This window comes from Squalius cephalus (assembly GCF_949319135.1).
Source record: "Squalius cephalus genome assembly, chromosome: 5".
Taxonomy (NCBI): domain Eukaryota; kingdom Metazoa; phylum Chordata; class Actinopteri; order Cypriniformes; family Leuciscidae; genus Squalius; species Squalius cephalus.
Genome location: NC_137126.1, coordinates 8,803,328 through 8,827,454, shown reverse-complemented (window position 1 = coordinate 8,827,454; position 24,127 = coordinate 8,803,328). Strand labels below are relative to the sequence as shown.

Here is a 24,127-nt window from a genome sequence, read left to right as displayed (position 1 = left end):
TGCGCTTTTTTGGGATTGCGCTCACGCTAATTTGCCTTGTTTAGGAAATCTGGCCCTATATGTGCTATGATACGGGACTGTTAGTATCTGATTTTGCAAATTGTTTCTGAATATAAAAATGTTGACACAATGTAATGTACTTGCTCTGGCATTAGTTTTGGATGGAGATATGGTCTTGTTGTTGCCGTTTGTAATCGTTGTACAAGCAGGATGTGACGGTTGGTTGGTGTGTTATTTGTCCCGCCCCTCCTCCACTGTGACTGGATGGCTTGGTAAAAAGTGACAGTGATGATTGCTGCGTTTTACCCAAAGTTAAAGGTATAGTGGAGGATCTTTCCGAATTATACATAAGACCCGCCCTCTCCACTTTTTGAATAAGTTTGATTGATTCACCAGAATGATTGACAATTAGGAGGACCAATAGTATAGGTGATCCACCCGGAAGTAAAAAATCCTCCATTATACCTTTAAACATTCTTCAACTCTCTGCAACCGGATAAAAAATGCTAAGCATTCAGCACTCAGTTTGAAATAGACGCTCAGCGCCTCATCATGCTGCTGCCATTTTAAAAAACATGGCGCTCCCATTGAAAACAATTGGAAAATACACTAGCCTCTAGAAAAAACGCTTTGGTGGACACACGGACTAAGGAGCGGAATTAGTCATATTCTCTGCATACAAGTCTTAGGGCCAGATTTACTAACAGCTTGTGCCAGCGCAAACTCTCTTTGATGTTAAAAAAACTACTGTCAGGATTTACTTAAGAAACGCAGCGAAAATACAGCGCTAAAAAGGCGAGGACACAGTTATTTTTGCGCCGGACCTTATTACATATGCATTTGTAGGAGTTTTTATGAGAGGAGAGTATTTAAATGAATCATGGAAGCTGATTTACTAAGGTTTGCGCTAGTCAATTTACTGGTATTTGCGCCAAATGTAACAGCCAAAACCAGACGCTAATTTGCGCTGCTCTTGGTAGATTGCGTTGGTCTTTATGGAAATGATCCGGCTGCGTCTGTTCTTTAATTTGCGTGTCGTTCACCCGCAGAACTTTCCACTCCCATCTTTTATGGGATTGCGCTCTCACACTAATTTGCCCTATTCAGTATTTCTGACCCTTAATATCTTACATAATTTTGCTCAAAATGTTTCTCAAGCAAATGTATTTTTTATTTGAAATAAGGCAACAATACTGATAAGGAAAATTGTGCATGAGATGACTTTAAATCAACATAGTTGTAGTAGAAAACTCCCTCGTGTATATGAGAACACAATCTGGTGGGGTTCCTGAGGTGGTGTTTTGAGTGCTGGTGAGTCATTGTGGTTGTCTAGGCTTGTAACTCATGTCTATTGGGCCTGAGGGGCAAGGACACGACAGGGTTATCCATTATCATGACACAAAATGGAACAAAGCATCACTCATTGTACCCCCATGACGTGTTGATGACTAGTCATACAACGCAGGCTATCCGTAATGGAATAGAAAAGCTAAATCTTTCATTAACACTGTGTTGGTGTCTCAGATAGATAGGGCATAATAATGATTGTTTAGGAATTATTGGAGTAAGGACTGCTGAAAATTCAGCTTTGCCATCACAAGAATATATTATATTTTTTAAAAAGAAAACAGTTGTAAAATTATTTCACAATAAAGCAATTTTTACTGTATTTTTTATTCAAATAAATGCAGCCTTTGTGAGCATAAGAGACTTCTTAAACAAAATATTAAAAAACTTAATTATTCCAAACTTTTGACCAGTAGTGTACATATCTTTACCAGGCATGATATGATAAAAATAAGCCACAGAGTTTGTAAAATGCCTCCAGAAGAAGTGGTTCTTACAGTAACTATAACACAAGTCAGCCTTCATTGACTTGTGAATGAGTCTTTATGCTGGCTCTTTCCCTCTCTTTGTCGTCCTCTTCCCACCCTCACCCCTAACGAACAAATGGCCTCACATAACCTTTTTCTCTGAGGGCTCTGAAACAGCATTTAGCGAAAGGACATGTTCTGCAGAGCACAAAAATAGCCATGTGCTCAAGTTTCCCTTGGTTTGACAGGGTGTGAACATTCAAGTTAGCTATAAGTCAAATCATAGTCTAACCACACCGATAACAGTGCGAGATGCTGTGTAATTAGCTGACGGCGGAATGTTGGCATATTATGCAGGTTGGCATATAGACCCTAATTATGACATTCTTAGAAAGGAGATGTGTAGAAGAACGTGCAAGCACTGAGGATAATAGTTAAATCACTTTATCTGCATTTCCCCCCTGCATTGTAATGACATGTATCTTGTTTCTAAAAAAAAAAGGGAGAATGCTAATTTTAAACTAATTTGTGGCAAACTAATTTAAACATAAGTCCCCATGCGGTGTAAATCAAGCTTTTAATATTGTTTATATGTCTATGCGGTGTTTTTAATATGCTTTAAGACAAACCATGTGCAAATTCATAAGTCAGCACCATTGCTAAGTATTTTCTCCCTAAAACTGCAGTGAACCAAAAACGTGGTTTGAAATCGCTGGTGTTTCTGACATCACAAACTACCTTGTAACCAATCACGTCAACGTGTGATCGTCAACGAGTGGATCTCTGAGCTGCTGTGAGTGAGTGGAGGCGGGGCTAATTTACATATACTAAATGAAGCAAGGGTGTAGAGTTAAATTCAAGTTATTTTAAGGCGTGAATAATAGTTTTTCAAGGAAAAAACTTTTAAATATATCATTTTGGTGATCAAAGATGAGTTTTAAGGGATAAAATTATTGATTACAGGTGGACTTTAAATGAAAGCTGCCATTTGCCACAAATGTGAATCTGGACCACAAAACCAGTCACATGGGTCAATTTTTTTGAACTTGAGATTTATACACATGAAAGCTGTATAAATATGCTTTCCATTGATGTATGGTTTATTAGGATAAGACAATATTTGGCCGAGATACAACTATTTGAAAATTGAAACATTGAGAAAATCGCCTTTAAAGTTTCCATTTCTGTTCGTGATTGTGCTGCATTCACTCACAAAAATAAATGTGTTATATATTTATGGTAGGAAATTTATAAAATATCTTCATGGAACATGATCTTTACTTAATATCCAAATGATTTTTGGCTTAAAAAAAAAAAAAAGATAATTTTGACCCATACAATGTATTGTTGGCTATTGCCACAAATATACCCGTGCTAATTGTGGCATGGTTTTGTGATCCAGGGTCACAAAATGTGTGCGATATGCACGAAAATGGTTACAACAAACATATAGTATTTTAGCAATTTTTTGGACAGGTTCTCTTACAAAAACAAAACTATTTCACCGCGTCTATGTCACGGTTGTTTCATTTCTCTTGTCACAGTCATGCCACTGTCTTGTCATGTGATTCCCTGGCCCTCATGTGATCCTGCCATGTGTTCTGTGTTTGATCTTGCTTTTGAAGAGTATTAATAAACTGCACTTGGGTTCTACAACTTGCCTCCAGTGGATCACCTGTTACAGTCTTCAACAATAGAACATTTACATTGTTTAACACGTAGCCGCCGAGATATTCTTGTGTTACACTAGCAGCTCTAGCGAGGAGATAAACATGGCGGACGCACTCAGAGAAGAGCAGAGTGCTTCACTAGACGTGGGTGAGACCTGTTCCACTGTGACGTCACATTGAATAAAAAACATGAACAAATCATTTTGAGACAGTTGCTGTGTTCGAAATCTCCCGTATACCCTCATTCACTATTCCCTACATTTCTCCACTAAATTAGTCCATTTGAAGGAGTGAATAAAAACGAGAGGAATGTAATGAAAAGATGTATCCTGAACTCTGCAATGGAAAAAAGCATGTATAAACTGTAATTAAACAATTTAATAATCAATTAAAAAGGAATTTCTACCTGTATGATATTACGCTGGACCAGCGCGGTTTGGAAAATGGATGGATAGATGCTTCAGCTGCGGCGCCATCTCCTGGCGAATTATTCAGCGCATGACTCTCACAGTGTATTATGGGTATTCTCTTGCAGTTGAGCATACATTGGTTGTACACTTGTTATTGCGGTGTATTGTGGGATTGAATGAGTGCACTCAAAAACGTCCACTATGGTTTCGGACACCACTACAAATGGCTGTCCCCTCAAATAACGCCCTATTTAAGGGTATAGGGGACGATTTCGGACACAGCCACTGTTTCTGATTTATGGTGAGTGGGAGAAGAAGTGGGTGGGGTTTTACCATTGTAGGTTGGCTGTGGACACAAAGTTATGTTCAAAAACAATTAAAAAATGAATTTTGCATAATTAAATAGTTTCATATTTCAATATACAAAATTAAGCAATAAACATTAACAACAAAACAACAAAAATAAACATTAATCACATAGTTTTATTTACACTGCAATTGCTTTCCGCTGTGGGCCTACATCCGGGTCTTCCTGGTGTAATAAGCTGTGTCCTAAATTCAGGGGCTGCATCCTTTGAAGGCCACGTCCTTCGAAGTGCGCGGCAGACGCGGCCTTCAAAGGACGCGCCGAGACTCGTTTAAAGGGGAAAGTAATGCCGATTGCATCAGCGCAGCGAAGGCTGTCCCAATTCTAAGGTCCATCGAAGGCTCCTTCAAAATGCGGCCTGCAAATGCGGCCTTCTTTTCCCGTGAATACAGGATACATCAGAAAATAATAATGAAAATAATAATAAATAAAAAAATACAATAAAGGTTCAAATGTTGACTTACAGCATATGTTACCAGTATGTAATTTTGCATAGGCTTGGTTATACTCTTTGGACCTTTATTATGTACTTAAATTGACCATGGTGAACATTTTTAGATAGGTTTTCGAAGGGTTGCCAGGTCTGTGGAACAAAAGTTTTCTCCATCGGGCGGCCGAATTCTGGATTTGTGCGTCGGAGGGATGTTTTGGGGGTGTTGGAACGTCGAAATCGTACTTACGGGGTGGAAATCAACCCGCGGAAAAAATGTTTACCTGCGGCAACAACTTAAAAGTAGCCCAATTCCGGCAACACTGACAGTAGGCAGCATTAGAAGGATCCTTTGACTTGGGACAGCCTTCATTGCACCGCTGTGACGCAATTGGCCTTCAAATACGACCTTCGGTAGCCTAGAAATCTAGATGCACCCTAGCGGCAGCAAAATGTATTTTGGAGCCAGGGCAGTCTAGCAACTCTCCATAGACTTTCGAGCTGCAAAAACCTAAATTGGGTCAGGCCAATCAAGTCGCTTATAGAGTAGGCGGGGCGGGCTTAACATATGACGACAGAGTTGCGACGGTTACCTGCCTGCGACTTGAAAACAAAGAATGGCGGCGGCTGCTGCTGGAGAACAGTCTTTCGAATTGGCTTTGTCCGCGACTCTGGAGGACTTGGAGTTAAGTTTTTCTTTGAGAAAAGAGCAAAGAACGGCACTTAAGTCATTCTTAAAAAAAGGAAGATGTGTTCGTCGTTTTGCCGGCCAGATATGGCAAAAGTTGAATCTATCAACTAGCTCCGCTGTTGGGAAAATGCTCTGGTTGGTTGAAGCGCTGTCCTATTGCGTGCAGAGGGAATTTGAAACACAGCCGTTTATCCCGCCCCTCGGAGTGAGCGTGTCTGGTGAGTTGCCAGACTAAACATCTTGATGTAGGTCTGGCTTGCCAGGCTAGACCTTCGGAGGATGCAGACCCTGAATTGGGACACAGCCATAGACTTTAGCGTCCTTGTTAGCATGCCCGCCTCCCATGCCAGAGACCCTAATTATAATCCCGCTCAGAGCAGGTACACTGGCTTCTCCGCCGTTGACTCCTCCCTGGCTCCTCCCTCGTCCGGGGTTGTCCCGTGTACCAGCTCTGCATCCTCCTCCAAAGCCTCCTCCCGCCATCTCCTTGACTGGGTTTTAGTTTTGGTTTTTCCCGGTTTGCATGCTTGATTGATTTCCTTGTCTTTTTCCAGGGTTTTTCATTGATTGATTAAGTTGTAACACCTGTTTCTCGTTTCTTTGATTGGTTTGCGTTTATATATATAGCCCCTTTGTTTGTTCTTTTCATTGTCTATTTATTGTTTATACTGGTTGTTCTCTTTGTATTTTGATATTCTGAGTGCTTATGTTTCATTCAGTTTGCCTTTAATAAAATAACGGCTGCAAATAGATCCTGCTCAAATCATATTTGCTGTTGCTGCAACTGGCCATTTGTGACACCTGACCAACCACCCATAACAATTTAGCATCTTGGAAGCAACGTTTGCACAGGGCACTCATTTTATGAAGTGTATTTTATATCTTGTTATTATTATTTACTTTTTGTTTTTGTATTCTAAACATTTAGCCTGTGTGTGCAGGTGAAGGAAAAATGCACTCTGTTGTAAAGAATTTTGGCTAGTGGCTCAGCATCTGTTTGAAGCAGAGACCTTGGCTCTTTAAAGGTTGGCTGTGTGTGTGCGTGTGTGTGTAGGGGAGGAAGGGGGGTCACTGTTTTGAACATATTTATGAGGCAGACCTTTTATGATGGATACACAAACACACTGTGTAGCAAGTGCAATGTTCGCCTGTGCTTAACAGATGAAAATAACTGTTTTAGGGACTATCACTGCAAGTGAACACAGACTGCCTTCAAACCACAGTTTTTTTTTTTTTTTTTTTTTTTTTTTTTACGAAAAGTTTTGTAAATATTTTTTTCCAATATTTTTTATTCATAAATGCTTATTCATAAAACTATGATTGTTGTATGATTATTACTCATGATATATACTGTTATGGGGCTAAGTAAGCAATCAACCCTGCAAATGAATGCTTAAATGTTCTGTATATCTGTTCAGACAAAGTGAGTACAAACACAGAAGTTCTGCTCCCAACAATGCCCAACGTTGCAAATTTACAACATTTTCCTAAAAACTTACTAAAACGTAAAAAATCTGAAAACTCTTTCATTTCTACATCAGAGGCCTCCTAAAACAATATCTGGGAGGTCAAAAAAAAATTTGCTAATTTTTTTCTATATTTGGGTCTTACAGGGTTAACTGTCCAGAGACTGTCAGTCAAATCTTTCTAACTGGTGTTTCATTTCTTATTGTATGAATACTGTATCTGTAAAAAGACTGCTTCTAGAAAATGTTAGCTGTTTAGTTTTATTTGGTTCACTTTAGCTTTTTTTTTTACATGGTAAAAATTTTAGAGATTGGATGATTGAACTGAAGAACGGGCTATTTCAGACTATTTGCTGCTTATTATAGTTATTTTGCATTCCATTTTCTTTTCAACCTATTTCTTTTGAGCAATATCTTGGAACAACAAACAGCATTTTCCTGAAATGCTTGATGTCTGCTTTAAATTCATGTTTTTTAAATCAGTCTGTATTGTATGGTATATTTAAGATACAAATTTCACTGAACTTCAAACAAAAATATGAAATGTATGCGTAATCAGATGCTATAATCACATTCAGTTCCACAAAATATATTGAAAGCATCAGCATTCAGCTAAATGGAAAAGTTTTTCTTGGCAGACCGAATTTGTTTTTGTGCTACTCACCAGAGCAATAAAGGAAAATGGACCTTGACGAGTGATACGCTGGAATACTAATCGAGAGGAAAAACTACCTACTAGGCCACAGGAATAAACAAGCTTTATGTCCACATTAGCGAAGCCAAAATAACTAGTTTTACAATTTTAGACATAGCCACTGCAAAATCAAAGTGGTTTGGTGGTCCTTTCAGCAAAATACTAAGAATGGTCCTCAACAACTGCAGCCCTCGATTTCCTAAATACAGAAGGTTGCTAAAGCATGGAGCCCAGCAGGGCTAGGTGGACTTCAGGGAAAGAAATACAATTCTTTGAAAGAATGCAATATAGTTTGTTTTATACCCCATTTAAGTTGATATTTCTTTCTCTAAAACTCTGAAATCTTATTTGCATCCTCATTCTTGTGTGTCACCTGACCGATTGCAACACAGCAGAATGGAGAATGAGAATTAAGAGCTACAACGGAGCATATTTTCATAGAATAATAGCTTAAATCTCAGTCTGTTCACATTTTAACATAATTATTGAACATCCAACATGTCAGTAAATACTCTTGGTCTACCATAAGCTTATTCAGTAGAAATACAGCAAGGCCATTAATTCTATTACCGTAAGCCTCTTAAAGCTAGAGTTACTGAGGAGGGACATGATATATTAAATTTTTATCCCAACTGTTGGCCTACTGTGTGTGTTTGCAGATACGGGAATACAGAAGCCATAATAATACTGCTCTTAATCCTGCTCTCTCCCACTGTGCACTAGGCCGTTTTAGGGTCCCTGTTCTTCAACTTAGCCCACCATAACTTGATTCCCCACTAAATGATTTATTTCAACGTCAATGTCAGACATATAAATTCTCATTTTGCGCTTCTTGTCATTTTTATTTAGGTGTTGATGGATGGATGAATTTAACAGAGATTGACCCAGATGAGGAGGTGCAAGGGGAGATTCACCTCCAGATCTCTGTGCTGGGAGATGGAGATATCCCACGGAAACTGTGCTGCCAAGTCCTAGAGGCAAGGTGAGGAACTATGAGGAGCAGCAAATGATTTGACAGGAAACTTGTTATGTTTTCATGATTAGTAGTCTATATCAATGCATTTTATCAATTCATGGATGGGAATCGTAAATAATAAAATAATAAATGTAAGTTCTGGTTCTGATTCCTAAGCAATTCTGGTTCATTAACGGTTTTTAACGTGCCCCTATTATGCTTTTTCAGATATGACCTTTCATGTAGTGTTTAATATAACTGTTTTTGAATGGAAAAGGTCTGCAAAGATCAAAGTACAGATAAATTAAGTTATTCAGGGGCATAGCAATCATTTTAAAGTGACATAAATGTGTAATTCAAAGTTCAAAGTATAATTTTTTTCTGACCTTATTCTAATTAACAATTTTTTTTATCTCTTGCTTTTAATTGGCTAAGAAATCAAATACAATGCTGAAAAATAACCAATCATTTGTATTCTATAATATGTTTACCTATATTTTCCTTATGACAATTTTATGATTGGTTTATGTACTACAAACAATGTAAAATATATCCAGTGTAAAAAAAGAAATCATCACAGAATAAGGCAGAACAAATATTTTGCAGTTTCTGTACTGTAAATAAAGGCTTAATCAATTAGCACTGCATTATTCACATACTTTATTGTTATGAAAATACCCAGAGATGGCTTGAAAAACACACATAAAACATTTTCTTGCAATTGTGGGTTTATAGTTTTCACGGTTCATCAGTCAAAACGTTTCTGCTTTTTATTCAGCGACAGCGATAACTGGATACCTTTGTCCATATAAGGAATTTCCTGGAACGTTATAACTTATTACGTCTATGAGTCCGTTTTGGGCTTTCTGCACGAGAGCGCTCTCCGGCTTTGAGTATGAATGACTATCACCTATAGACTATCTTGTCTCTTTGAATTTAAATCTAGATTTATTCACATTTGCCCATGAAAACCGAAATATGTCCACCGCGTAATAAATAATTAAATAAACATTTATAATTCAAATATTTTAAAATAAATTAAAAACAATTCTTGCAAAAGGTGTTTGCTTTTTAATGACTTTTCAGATGGCATAAAGGCAATCCATTAGTTGATCTTAACTATATTGAACAGCAATACAAAAAACAACACAAAAAATATATATTTTTTTATATTTCATTGTAATATATTTCATTTACTTGTTGTTTTTGAAATACTACTGACAAGATGCATAATGTTCATCATGTTTTGATGCACATTATGCAAGCATTTGCATAATGGTTGCATAATGGTTAAAAAGGGAAACTTTTTTGTTTTATTTTTAGACAAAGCATTCCATCCGCATTGGTGAAAGAATGCACTTGCGAGAATCATTAATGGAACCGAAAGTCATTTTCACTTAATTAGCAGCATCACAAAAACCCTGGATTACCCTTGGTAAAATATAAATGGTGTGAAAAATGGAACTAGATACTCCGGGATTCCATAAAAAATTCCTGGTTTATCAGTTTGAATTTAAATGCTAGGTCAATGTATTCAAAGACTTTTTAATTGAAAACAAGTCTGTGAATCAGACTGTTGGAATGGGGCTTCAGAGATTTTATCTTCATAAGCTACATTTGGATTTGTGTCTAATAGCTTCATGTACTTTCGCCTTTGTTTCTAGAGATCTTGCAAAAAAGGATCGCAACGGAGCCTCTGATCCTTTTGTTAGAGTGAGGTACAATGGCAAAACCCATGAGAGTGCGGTAAGTATGTTTCTCTGTAAGTTTCTGCTTTGCTCTGCCACACAGTTAGAACTGACTTTCTGTTTCTGATTTCCATGACCCTGCTTCCTCCAGGTGGTTAAGAAGTCCTGTTACCCACGCTGGAACGAGAGTTTTGAGTTTGAGCTGGACGAGGGCCTGGCTGACAGCCTTTTGAGTGTGGAGGTGTGGGACTGGGATCTGGTCAGCAGAAACGACTTCCTTGGAAAGGTGACTGCACAGAATAGACATTAGCAAATCCTAGACTATATCCTCATGCTCTGAAGCTGACCCTTTGTCTTAGTTTAAAATAAAACACAAAGCATTTAAAGGTGCTGTATGTAACTTTTTCACTCTGCTAAAGCTTAAAAATACCATAATATGTTTGCATGCTGAATGCTGAGTTCACATACTCGTTTCTTTGAAAAACAATGCCACAGCCAGTTATTTTACTTTGAAATGTGCGTTCCGTATTTTTGTTTTGGTCTGTGTGATCACTGCCAGTTCACCCAATTGTATTTCGACACCCCGGGATGCCAGTTGGCAGGAAACACAGTGTATTGCAGCCAGCAAACAAACTGGGTCAGAGATCGCAGATTCTACCCGACCTAAAAAGTCTCGGCATCCATCTAAAAATCTCTATGAACGAGGGCATATTAAAACGCGGATAAATCAACTCATCAACTTACTTACTTAAAGTGTAAGTTGCAGGTTAAATTTTTCACGAAGTAATGCAATGTGTTTATTAAACATAAAGATAAGAACCGCCCACCATTGTTTTTTATACCAAAATGCTGATATAATATGAAAAGTTGGCACTTTTAACAGTGGTTTTAACCGCTCCCGCTGCCTTCCACTAGATGGGGCGTGACGTCATAAGAGGAACTCACTAGTAGAGTTACCGTACGCTTGCAGCTATATTCGCCTTACATAACTTCAGAAAAGTTGGTTGTATGTTTTATTTGATAAAAAAATTATGGATAAAATAACTCCATTGTAAACATACTCGTGTGTGCTGACTTCAAGGGGACCGTGATCCTGCCTGAAATGAGAATAAGCTATTCGCAAAACAAACGGGTTCAGGCACGTCAGATCAGCCGGTCGCAGGTCGAGCTGTTGCACTAAACTCCTAAACGCGGTCACCTCACGGCAGCACACACTCTCCACTGCTGATAGCCCACACAAACACAGTGATGGGGACATCGATCTCTCTTTTTCTTTTCTGACAATAAACATCGCTAATTAAATCGTGAGAAATTGATAACGCGTGGACTGAGGAAGGGTATTACATGACGTTTGAGGCGTCGATGAGACTAGATGCCTGTGCAGTGTGTGCATCTCTAACGTTGCAGGCTTGCAGCTCTGATTTGGACTGACTTACTGTAAGTAAATAATGTCTTCAGTCGTTGTCCCTCCTTGCTATTCTACATGACGGCAATATCCGGGTTAAGTTTGCACCAGGCTCTAACGTAGCTAACGTTACTCACCTGGCCAACCCTCCACTAATTCTCCTCACACCAAGCATTAATAACTCTTTGAGTGCCATGGCTCCCCTCTCTCACGCCTGACCAGTTAAACATTGTAGGGCTGTGGTCCATAAAGAATTTGATGGTTTCCCACATCCTCAGTCATTCTCCAAATAGCCATAATACAGTAAGAATCTAGCAGAGTATGGGTTGCGAGTTTCTCTTATGACGTCATCACCCAGTAACTGAAAAAACACGCTACCTTTGAAGAAACCCCAATAAATGTTATTTTAACGCATTTTAAGACAGAAATAATTAAATATATACATATAGAGCACTTTAATTTACACATTAATTGACTGTGGTGGTTAACCTGCAACTTACACTTTAAGTCTCCTCGGCTTTCATTGTCAATTGCACTCGTTCCTGTTGCATGTCCTCAATCTGGCAACCCGCGTGAGCGTCGAGTCTGAGAAGGAGGGGGCGGGGGAAACAACGATTTTGGACTTCAGTACCTATTTCGACCACTAGCTGTCATTTTTACAGACTGCACCTTTAATTAGTAAGATGTTGCGTGTTTAATATTAGTTTTACAACATAGATCAACACTCGTCTGCTGCATTTTTTTTAATTGTCATGCAGCTCTTTTAAGTTGTTATTCACTGATAATCTTCACCTTCAAAACTCTGAAATCTCATCGTGAGTAACTTAAATGACAAGATAATTTAACATTTTTGCACTGAAATAAAAAAGAGGTTTTCGACCAATAAGCACAACAGGTTAAATTAATGACCATGAGAGTGAGAGTTCCCATTCGAAAGGGAACCAAACATATGGAGCTGGTTGTGTGCTGCGAACGTCAAAATGTATTAGCTTACAAATCATGCACTATGGTAAAAAGTGTTTTGAGGTCATAATATAATATTGTGCAAGGAACCGCATGAAAATACGTCTTTATTAATTGATAATCTGCCCCAGTAATCATAATTTTGTATGAAAAGACCTAAAAGCGCTTCATTTCAGGTGAAAACTGCAGTGATTTGTATGTATTGGTAAATGTTTTGCATTTCACCAAAATGTAGGTTTTTCTAATGAGCCTGCGTTTATTTTTTTAACTTGTCAATTCAGCATATCCCAATGTTAACAAAATAATTCAAGCATAGTTACTGTTTCATAACATGCGTTTGTGCCTGTTTGACAGCTGTTCACTGTGACATTGCCTTTGTCACCCAATAATAAATGTTCCAATTACTGTGTTTAGCTTCGGTTGCTTTGACATCTAATTGTCATGGCGATTGATATATGCGGCCTCTGTTTTCCTTCAGGTCCTGTTCAACATCAACAAGCTTCAGTCTGCCCAGCAAGAGGAGGGCTGGTTTCGCCTGGGGCCTGACAAATCTAAACACAGTGAATATGAGTGAGTGTATTTTGAATTGTGGCAAATAAGCACACCACCTAAGCAAACCTTAAACTTTGGTTGCCACAGCAACAAGTATTCACCGTTAACGGTTGCCTGTGGCAGAGAACATTAAGCAAATGGCACAAGGACAATAAAGTACAAGGGAAAAAGTGCAACTTTCCCTAGTCTGTTCCTGGGAATTAGTCTGAGCTAACATTGGAGGATTGTTACGCACTCTTCCCACAGGCTCTCTCAGCGTTACGCTTGTGTGTTCTGGTCCATGTGTTGACAGGAAGTACTAATCCTTTCCCTGGCTAAATCCTGGGATTTTTTCTGTTCATTCGCTCTGTCTCCCCCTCCACCCGGCCCTCCTCTCCACCCATAAGAGATCATTTGGCCACGTGGATTGACAGTGGGGATTATATCTCAAGCTGGCAGGAGGAGTGGGATGGAAAGGCTTATGTAAAAACTCCAGTACGGGGGATTCGGTTGGGTGATGACAAAAGCTATGCGTCATCTGAGAGCTTGTGCGAGTATGTAGGTAGATTAAGGCAGGAAGTGTTTTCGGGTACACGGCGTGTCAGTGTGACAGACTTGTGTCCACATGGGCAAAGGAGTCATTGACATTCGTTCTGTCGTTCATTTATTTATACACTTGAGTTGATTGAACTTACCATCCAAATCCTTTGATGAGTCATGTAGTTCAAGCTCCACATCTACACGGATATATGGATCAGGCTTGAGCACCTTTTACACAGTGTTATGTAGACAAGGTGTAATATTGTGTAAATGTTGGAGGCAGATAAGGGAAAACGTTTTCAGCATTTGAGCATCATAAGTACAGTCTTTTTTTTTCAATATTACTAAAATTTTTTCCATAATCGTATCTTCTTAAAGGCCAAAGGATTGTATTTAGGGCATACATGGACTGACTATCCATGATTTCAGGATTAACCCTCATGTACTGCTGAGATGGACTTGTTTGGGGTCACGGATTGACTTTATTGTCCTAAAATGCAGGGATATTAAGTGTAAAAATAACAGTACCAATTCCAAAATTATAGGGTTGGTTTACCTAAAAAATGAAAATTCTGTCATCATTTACTCCCCCTCATGTCGTTCCAAACCTGTTTGACTTTTTTTCTTCCTTGGAACATAAAATAAGACATTTCGAAGAATGTTAGTTTACTTACATTACATTTTTTGACCAGTAGAATTCAAAACTAACATTCTTTCTAAATATCTCCTTTATGTTCCAAATAAGAAAGAAAGTCATACATGATTGGAACAACATGAGTGTGAGTAAATTATGAAATTTTCATTTTTGAGTGGAAACTATCACTTTAACCTCTTTTTTTCACTGCAAACTCTTGTAATTTGTCATTTAATCATTTAATCTTACCTAATCTAAACAAATTTGACTGATATTATTAAGCCACTAAACCAAAATTACTTTGATTAATTTGACTTAATATGAACTATAACTTCAAATTATAGTTTTTTAGTTATAAACTTATTATATTAAACTTTAATAGATTAGGAAAATCTTAGGAAAAGTTTAATACTTCAAGTTAAGTTGTTTGGGCTATTCAAAGGACCTTGGACTCTCTAAGACCTCAAACAGAACATGCAGGTTAATTTTGTACAAGTATTTTATCAAAATGCTTTACAGTGGTATATGCATTGTGAATCTAATCTGACAATGACAATTCATTGCAAAACGCATAAATTACCAGAAATAAAAAATGGAGCTAAATCTACACTGCCGTTCAAAAGTTTGGGTTTGGTAAGATTTTGTTTGTTTGTTAGTTTTCTTATGCTCAGCTAGGCTGCATGTATTTGATCAAAAATACAATAAAACAATCATATTGAGAAATTACAGTTTAAAACAACTGTTTTACATGTGGCTATATTTTATGTAAATATTCTAAACTATATTATATAATAGGTTATCGCAATTTTTTTTCCAAAATTGGCAGATTTCGTCTGCCATAAATATGCTGATGCACAACCGTCTGTTCCTTCATAACAGTTTTTACTTTTTTTTCTACTCTGACCAGATTTAAAAAACAAGATGGGAATTAAAATGTCACGGCCAATCCTGAACAAAGGATTATTTGACTCTAGGTTTTTGCCCACATGCGATAAAAAAGCACTGTTTGATAATCATCTCTGAGTAATCATGTCCCTATATGTATTTGCATCATCTGAGATATTGTTATGAACTTATTTTTATATTTCGTGAGGATACCCTAGAAGTAATTAGTGATTTTTCTGTAAGAATTTTGTTGTTTTTTATTCATTCTGATGTCATCCTGATGAATGAAGTTTTCCATTAAGCTCCTATAATCTCTCGCTCCCCTTGGGTGATCCGCTCTCATCTCAAACAAATCAAGCTGTTGTTGTTTTTGTTTATTTTCTCTTTCTCCTCTTTTCACTCCCTCACCGTCTTCTTCCTGATTGGATTTTTGACGGCCCACCATCTGTTGCCTGCTGTTCAGTGACTGGCTGTTATGGTGGCACTCGCCACACACACATACTCTCTTCCAATTCCCACCTTCCCTCGAGTATTTCCCGTCTTTACAGTGAGAGAGCATGTGGCGTATGGAGAGACTGAATGTATAAGTTACGAAAAATTAATGCTAATATCATCTCCATTGCAAAATATTATTTAGATGTTTGGAACATCACATGGATTTAAGTGAGTCATATCATGACAAATCTATTTTTCTTTATCTTTCGAAATAAAAAGTTCCCACAGTTCTTCAGATCCTCCAGTGAACAGAAATGTTAGCAAAAAATGGCTCGTTTAATTCTAAGATGATAGATCTTAAACAGGGTAGTGCCATATTTAAATTGACATGAATAAAAATGAGTCTGTGAGAAATAGAAGTATAGTGTGTTCAAATGATTGTACTGTAGTTGAACAACTTTACGATTGTTTATTCCAGCTGATGAGACATCTTACTAAAAATCCAAAAACTCCATAAAACAGTTTTGAAAGTTAAAAAAACTCTACCATCTACGACCTTCATGTTGTCTGTTGGCCATAAATGGTCATAAAACTTAAACTTAAAGGGAAAGTTCACCCAAAAATGAAAATTCTGTCATTCTTTACTCACCCTCAAGTTGGGTGAACTATCCCTTTAAGGCAAGACACTACAGGCAAAACCATTGTTTGGTCAATTTGGAGATTTTGGTCAATTTTGCATCCATAATATGTCTTCTTTTTAGACTAATGGAAAGAAAACATCCAGTACACACATTTAAGTGTTTATTTTATTACACCTTTTCTATTTGCGTCTGTAGAGTTCAATTACAATACATATATTTAAAGGCCGTTTTTTCAAAATGAGTTTTTTTTTCCTCGTGCACTGAGCCAGAAATCTCCACTTCATTAGCACTTACATACATCAGATCAGACTTTACAGATTTATTTATATCTATATTCGGAAGGGTTTTTAAACTCATCTTATTCCTAAAAATATGGAGAATTTTTTTTTTTTCTATAGCCTTTGAAAGTATTTTCTGATTTATGGAGTGATAAACAGAGATATCCAAATTCACATCGTTAAAAACCTTGAACTCTAATATATCAACACAATAAAACAATAATTTTGAACTTGGCTTTATCCAATGTTCAGATTGTTGTTCTTATTTCTTTGTGCATATTGAGTTTTTTCTTTTTAGTCTTGAGTAATTCTCTCGTATTCATCAGAGCAGTGTCTTGATTTCATGGCCCTGGGGACCAATTTCACCCCATGAGTAGACTATACCACAATGGATCTTAGTGGAACCCCCTTTTCCCAGGGACAGTCACATTCTTGGTTGTCCCCCTTTGTATCCTGTACAACTCTTGCAACCTTCCTCCAGCCACCATGTGTGGTTGTTATAAACCAGTATGTGGTTTGTGAGTTCTACATGTAAAGGGAAGCAATTAAAAGAAACAGAAAATAGGTCAACATTTACATTACAGCACCGATTAGGCTGTTCAGAGTAGGCTACTGATGGTTGAGTAAACACATTATCAGTTTATGCTTGTGTTGTGTGTAAACAAAACACTGATGCTCAACAAACTGAAACTCTGATTTAAAACCTAGTGAGCTGTGCAGAAGCAGTATATTAGCCTATCATAGGCCTATAAGTTACTTAGAAAGATCGTTCACCCAAAAATGTATATTTATATTTTTGGATGAACTATACCTTTAATTGTGCCATTTTCTAGGACAAATTCTAACACAGCATCATATATGTATCCTTCATGGAGAAGTGAATCCCAGAATGCACTTGCAGGTTGTTGATGAGACAAGCAAAATGTTAATTATAAATACATTTATGAATAGTAATAAATTAACTTATCATTCACTTTATTGCAACATGAATACTGTTAGATAAATTGTTTAATTAAACGCATTAATAAAAGGATTCATAAAATATTTAAATACCTTGTTCAGTCTTGAAACTATGCCGTTCTTTACATGCAATCTGCTAGCAATCATTTATTACACGGCACAAGCTGATTGGCCTCTGCTGATTCTCAGCCAATGAGATTGCACGCTCAGTTTATAAAAAAGTCTGGTTCAGTGTTCGCTGTAAGCTGGTCCTGCTGGTTCAGAGTACCTCCCCCAGCTCCACCTGCCTAACACGCTAAAACAGTTGTCATGAACCAAATATATTAATATTACTCCAAAATTAATTAAATGTATTTAAGATACAAGATGTATGTGAATATTAGATGTATGTGAATATTTAACTAATATTAGTATGTAATATGTAAAATGTAGTATTTTACCATTACCTCATCATCATGCAGTTAGAGCCTATTGAAATCAGTTGAGTTGTGTATAAATAAAACTGAGGATTGTTTTATTATTCTGCTTTACGAGTTTCTGACCAGTCGGATACTGCCTACGTGAACAGTAGGGTTTGCGAGCAGAGCTTGTTATAGATTGTACAGCTGTAGCCGAGAGCCATTTTTACTTCATCCATTTCTGAAGCCAAAATTGTCTCTAAATGCTTGCCTCGATATTGTGTTTTTCAGTTGGGTTGCCAAGGTGTCCTCATTTTCTGTTCCATCATGACAGAGTTAGAAAACACAGCCACCCACATTTACAGTAATAACATTTACTGTTTGTCTTTTTACGTATCGCTGAACAGAACAGCGTCCTTAATGGAGTCATTCTGCCTAATATTGTTTGTCTCCCATGCTGTGCTTTACTTCCTGGAAAGGTTTCACTGTGTTTTCTTCCTTATGAGTAATGTTTTCTTATGTGAAACTACAGGTTATGGGTATAAAAATCACATTTTAATTGGAACAAGGAGGAGCTGTACAGTATGTCAGTAACCTTATATAGTATTATTGCGTTTCTCTTTTTCTTTCCTAGAGGAACTCTGGGTTCTCTGCGGCTTCAGCTTCGGCTTCGAGACGAGGTTGTGTTGCCATCCAGCCATTACAAGCCACTCACAGAGCTACTCAGCCAGTCGGTCGGCTCTCAGCTCAACGTGAGTCTGATGCCATTTGGGATGAGCCTTATCTCAGGGAATATGCCTGTGCATTATCTCTTGAATTCACATGGCATATTCCTCATAACAAGATAACAAGACATAATTCGCTGTATGGATTGCCAAATGCAGCACTCGTTGTTATCTGATCTCATTTGTATGCATGTGATGGATACTCTACTCGTGCCTGCAAATGTTAAAGAGGCAGGTCACCTAAAAAAATTCTCACATCATTTACTCATCCTTACAGTGTGTTGTTTCAAACCAGTCTGATAATATTCCGTAAAATGTTCTCTTTTCCATATGATTTGTGTTCCAAAGTAAACAATAAAGCATGTTCACTATGATAAACGGGCTATTGTTTTAGCTCACAGTGTTGTAGGTATTTAAAGCCCACTTAAGCATAACCTCATTTGACTGAAATGACTGTGTTAATTGTAGGGGAACTGGCCTGATTTCATCATGCTGATTGATGAGACCACTACAGCTGAGAGCAGACAGGAAGTAGCTAATAATCTGGTGAAGCTGTTTTTGGGTCAAGGGCTTGTCAAGGAGTTCTTGGATGTTCTGTTCAAACTGGAACTGGATAAGACCAGTAAGCAAATAAGAAACATATACACACAAATTTATATATATATATAATTATCTGTTTATTTTAAATTATTTTGGTAACACCTCTATTAGCAAAAACCTTTCTACATCTTATGTGCTCTGTGATGCCTATTGATGGTGTGTTGTTGTTGTTGTTATCCTTCAGCTGAACCCAACACACTGTTCCGCAGTAATTCATTAGCATCCAAGTCTATGGAATCATTTTTGAAGGTAAATATACTTATTAATATAAATGAGTTAAGGTGACCTGATTTCTGAAATGGAAACTAGGGGCATTTCCTAGTTCAGTGGTCAAAATATAATTGAAATCTCACTTGTTATTATTCATTAATTCAAAAACAAAAATCAAACAAACAGGGAGAATTTGTCAGGACTATGTTTGGTTCATTTTGTTCTGTTTTGGTTTCGTTTTTACTCTGTTCCCTGTTACGGTTTGCCTGAATTTGTTCTGCGAGTTTGTTTCCATATCATTAGTTTCCACACGGCTGTTGTTAGTTCTGTTAACCACACTGTGTATTTAAGCCCTTAGTTCCTCTCAGGTCTTTGTTCAGTCTCGTATTTCTATTATGTGGTTGTTTTCTTTCATGATTCCTGAGTTCTCCTGCGGTTTTTCCGAGTTATATTGTAATCAAGAGTTTTTCCCTATAGACGTGCGCATTACTACAGTCACACCAGCAAACCGTTACAATTATTATTTATTTTTTTAATATGCTGTTCCATATGCTGTAAAGCTGGGGTGAACTCTAGGGAGAGAGGATCCAAATTCATACATACATTTAATAATAGTAATGACTGAAATATACAAAGCATAGGAACTAGTAAACTACGAAAACAGAACTGAGCAAACCTAACAAACCACCATAGATTAGAGGATTAGAGCCAACAAAAAAGGCACTGGGGCACACAGGAAATGCAGAACACTATTATAGATGATAATAATAACTATTAAGATGTTTTTGGGACATAATGACCCTAACTTGGTTTTAATACAATTAAATTCACCAAAATCACACTATGAAAAACAGTAAATAGAAACCATTGCAAAACAGTATTTTATTATAACAAAATTATGACTTTACAGAAACAAATTACAAAAGTAAAACAAAATAAATATGAGAAGATATGACAAATAAAACTGTAACATTTTCTAATTGTATTTAATATTTTCACTTTCAGAAACGGTGAATATACTGTATATTGTAAATACAACTTTTTTCAAAATGATGTTTCTGTATCCCAAATTAGGCTCATTATTTTGCATTTTAAGTTCATTTTGAGCATCAAGTCTGGGCTTTCTGCAAATGTAATTGTTGCAATTGTAATTATTATTATTTTATTATTCATATCAGGGTGTACTATCACTCTTGATGTTAAGATGTGGATGTGAAAATTACTGCATTTAAAAGTGTGCGCAAAACATTCCCACACCCTATTCAGGCCCTGTTATATGGCAAAAACCGAGACTGTTCCCGGAAAACAAGGAAGTCTGGTCACCCTGATTTGTGTTGCATGTGTTATAATTGTACAGAAATCTTTGAACTAATTTAAAGTGAATATGAAAGCCAGACTTTTGACTTGCAGCATAAAGTTTGATCCTCATTATTTATTCTAGCCAAGAACTGCCCACTTAGACAGAAAGGGACCATCTTACATTTAGAGAAAAGATTGCAAAGACACGCATAAACACATTGATGGATAAATATTCAAGACCAGAATCAAGACCAGGAGCATGCATTGAGAAATAAAAAAGGGGCTTAATTTGGATTTATTGTTCAATTTAACTTTATTGTTAAATTTAACCAGCTTAAACCTCCTGCTGTTTTATTATATTTTATTCCAGTTTTCATGATTTCATTATGTGCAATATTACACAAAGGCACCTTTGACTTTTGTCTTCATTTTTCTCACTGCAGGTGGCTGGCATGCAATATCTGCACAGGCTTCTGGGCCCCATAATAAACCGAATATTTGAAGAAAAGAAATATGTAGAACTGGACCCCAGTAAAGTAGAACTGAAAGAGGCAGGGTAAGACAACTATGACTCATGGATTACATTTGACATTTTTATGGTTCAAAAAGTCAATTTCTCAGAATTTTTCTTGGGTCTTCTGGTATTACAGGTGTGCAGGTTTGCACCGTCAGCAGACTGAGTCTGATATTATTCACCAGAGCTCCAGCCTCCTGCAGTCGTACCTGTCTGAGCTGCTCACCTCCATCCTGCAGTCGGCCTCCTACTGTCCGCTGCTCATCTGCCAGGCTTTCCATCAACTCTACCTCAGAGTGCAGAAACGCTTCCCTGACCCAGAGTACCGGGTCAGTGATATTCATTTTTCATAAACATTATTTAAAGGGCCATCCGGGACATTCTGGATTCACAAGGTGTGTCCTAGTGTCCCAACAGTTAACTACAAATGTAATTATGTCCAGTTTTCATCTGTTATACCATCCCATTTTTGCCTGGTAAAAATAAAAAATGTCCAAAAAAATCCCATAGGCTTACAAGGACAGAAAGGACAGGTTCAAACTTTAGAATATCACGCAGACTCAATGGTGGACTATTTTGGACCGTTTTAAAATTAGACATTAAAGGCATAGTTCACCCAAACATAAAAATAATGTCATCATTTGCTCAACCTTATGTCATTCCAGACCTGTATGACTGTATGACTTTCTTGTATCTGCAGAACAAAAAAGCTGATTTAAAAAAAAAAAAAAAAAAGTTTTGTATCCATACAATAAAAGTCAGCGGTGTCCGGTGTTGTTTTAGACCCCATTGACTTTTATTCAAAAGAGTTCAAAATATCCTCTTTTGCATTCCACGTACAAAAAAGACATACTGGTATGGAAATAAGTGAATTTAGCTACAAACAGCAGTGCTAAATGAATTCGCATCGGTTGAGTGAATAATTCAATGACTCACTCATAAAGATATGCACTTGCTTCATTCCTGAATGAATCAGCCAAATTGAACAAATCAGTTTAGTGAATAATTCAATGACTCACTCATAAAGACAGGCACTTGCTTCATTTCTGAATGAATCAGCCAAATTAAACAAATCGGTTGAGTGAATAATTCAATGACTCACTCATAAAGATATGCACTTGCTTCATTCCTGAATGAATCAGCCAAATTGAACAAATCAGTTTAGTGAATAATTCAATGACTCACTCATAAAGACAGGCACTTGCTTCATTTCTGAATGAATCAGCCAAATTAAACAAATCGGTTGAGTGAATAATTCAATGACTCACTCATAAAGACAGGCACTTGCTTCATTTCTGAATGAATCAGCCAATTTGAACAAATCGGTTGAGTGAATAATTCAATGACTCACTCATAAAGACAGGCACTTGCTTCATTTCTGAATGAATCAGCCAAATTGAACAAATCGGTTGAGTGAATAATTCAATGACTCACTCATAAAGACAGGCACTTGCTTCATTTCTGAATGAATCAGCCAATTTGAACAAATCGGTTGAGTGAATAATTCAATGACTCACTCATAAAGACAGGCACTTGCTTCATTTCTGAATGAATCAGCCAATTTGAACAAATTGGTTGCGTGAATAATTCAATGACTCACCCATAAAGACATGCACTTGCTTCATTCCTGAATGAATCAGCCAATTTGAACAAATCACTTGAAAAAATTATTCAACTGCTGTGTCTTATTTCAAAGGCTGTGTCCTCCGGAGGTCGCATTTGTTGGCCGCATAAGTCATAGAGGCTGCCTCATTTCAGTAAAGTATATTCCAAAGTCATAAAGAAATGACAATTTACACTTCACAAGGAATAACGGTCAATTTTATAATGGTTACTTTTCGGAAATGAGACATCCTTGATGACGTATGTGGCCAACAAATGGGACGCAGCCTTCAAAATGAGACACAGCTAAAGACTCACTCATTAAGACAGCGACTTGCCGCCACCTACTGATGGTTTTAGTTTCATATTTAAGTATAATTTCATTTTTTCAAATTTTTATTTTCAAAATTTTATATTTAAAACATTATTCTCGTAGCATTTATGAAATTGTAATTGAAGTATTATTTCATGCATTCAAAGATGGATTTTGTAGTATACTGGTTTCATTTGATCGGTATCAGCCCTAGTCCCTAGTGTCTTAATATTCTAATATAATTTATTAATTAAATTTAACAATTTGACAAATTATCACACATACATTTAATTAGGTTAGAATTACAACATTTAGATCATAGTTTTTTAATCACCTGGTTGTATATTTTTCCTCAGAAGGTGAAGTTCATTGCTGTGACCAGCTTCCTGTGTCTGCGGTTCATCTCACCTGCCATCATGTCTCCAAAATTATTTCACCTGCGTGAGAAACATGCTGATGCCCGTACGAGCCGCACACTCCTGCTACTTGCCAAAGTATGACCAGTTTTCAAGGAATCCATTGTTGTGAATACTAGTAACATATCAGCTGAAAAGACATAGTATCATTGTCCAGCTGTTACATGTCTTTAACGTAACACAAATCAAGCTCAGATCCTTTCAGTTAATTGAGAATAAAGTTTTGCACTCACTGTCGCAATAACATTAACTATTTAGGTCACAGTATAGTCGTGGATTATGACCTGCATACATTCATAGACCTAATTATGGTTAACATAATCCCTCTTTCGTCATTGTGACTACCTCGTGTGTTTCCTCAGGCTGTGCAGACCATTGGGAATATGGACACTCTCGCATGTTGCTCTAAAGAGCCATGGATGGTCTGTTTGCAGCCCGCCATACAGCAAGGCATCACCCAGCTCAAAGACTTCATCACAAAACTGGTCAACTGCCATGAGTCAGAGGGTGAGCTGCTCTAAATTAGTCATTTGATGAAAAATTGAGTGGATCCCCATGCATGGCTGGACACTCATTCATACCTGTCATATCTG

At 37.2% G+C, this 24,127-nt stretch overlaps 1 protein-coding gene across 1 annotated transcript in view; it reads left to right on the top strand.

Moving 5' to 3' along the window:
- Nucleotides 1-24,127, top strand: part of rasa4 (RAS p21 protein activator 4) — a 46,132-nt gene that overhangs the window by 12,302 nt on the left and 9,703 nt on the right. The window contains exons 5-15 of the mRNA XM_079872224.1: nt 8,392-8,524; nt 10,162-10,243; nt 10,337-10,471; nt 13,032-13,123; nt 18,490-18,607; nt 19,049-19,202; nt 19,365-19,429; nt 21,133-21,245; nt 21,340-21,532; nt 23,475-23,612; nt 23,897-24,041. Coding sequence (XP_079728350.1) covers nt 8,392-8,524; nt 10,162-10,243; nt 10,337-10,471; nt 13,032-13,123; nt 18,490-18,607; nt 19,049-19,202; nt 19,365-19,429; nt 21,133-21,245; nt 21,340-21,532; nt 23,475-23,612; nt 23,897-24,041 — 1,368 coding nt within the window. The remainder of the gene's footprint in view (nt 1-8,391; nt 8,525-10,161; nt 10,244-10,336; nt 10,472-13,031; nt 13,124-18,489; nt 18,608-19,048; nt 19,203-19,364; nt 19,430-21,132; nt 21,246-21,339; nt 21,533-23,474; nt 23,613-23,896; nt 24,042-24,127) is intronic.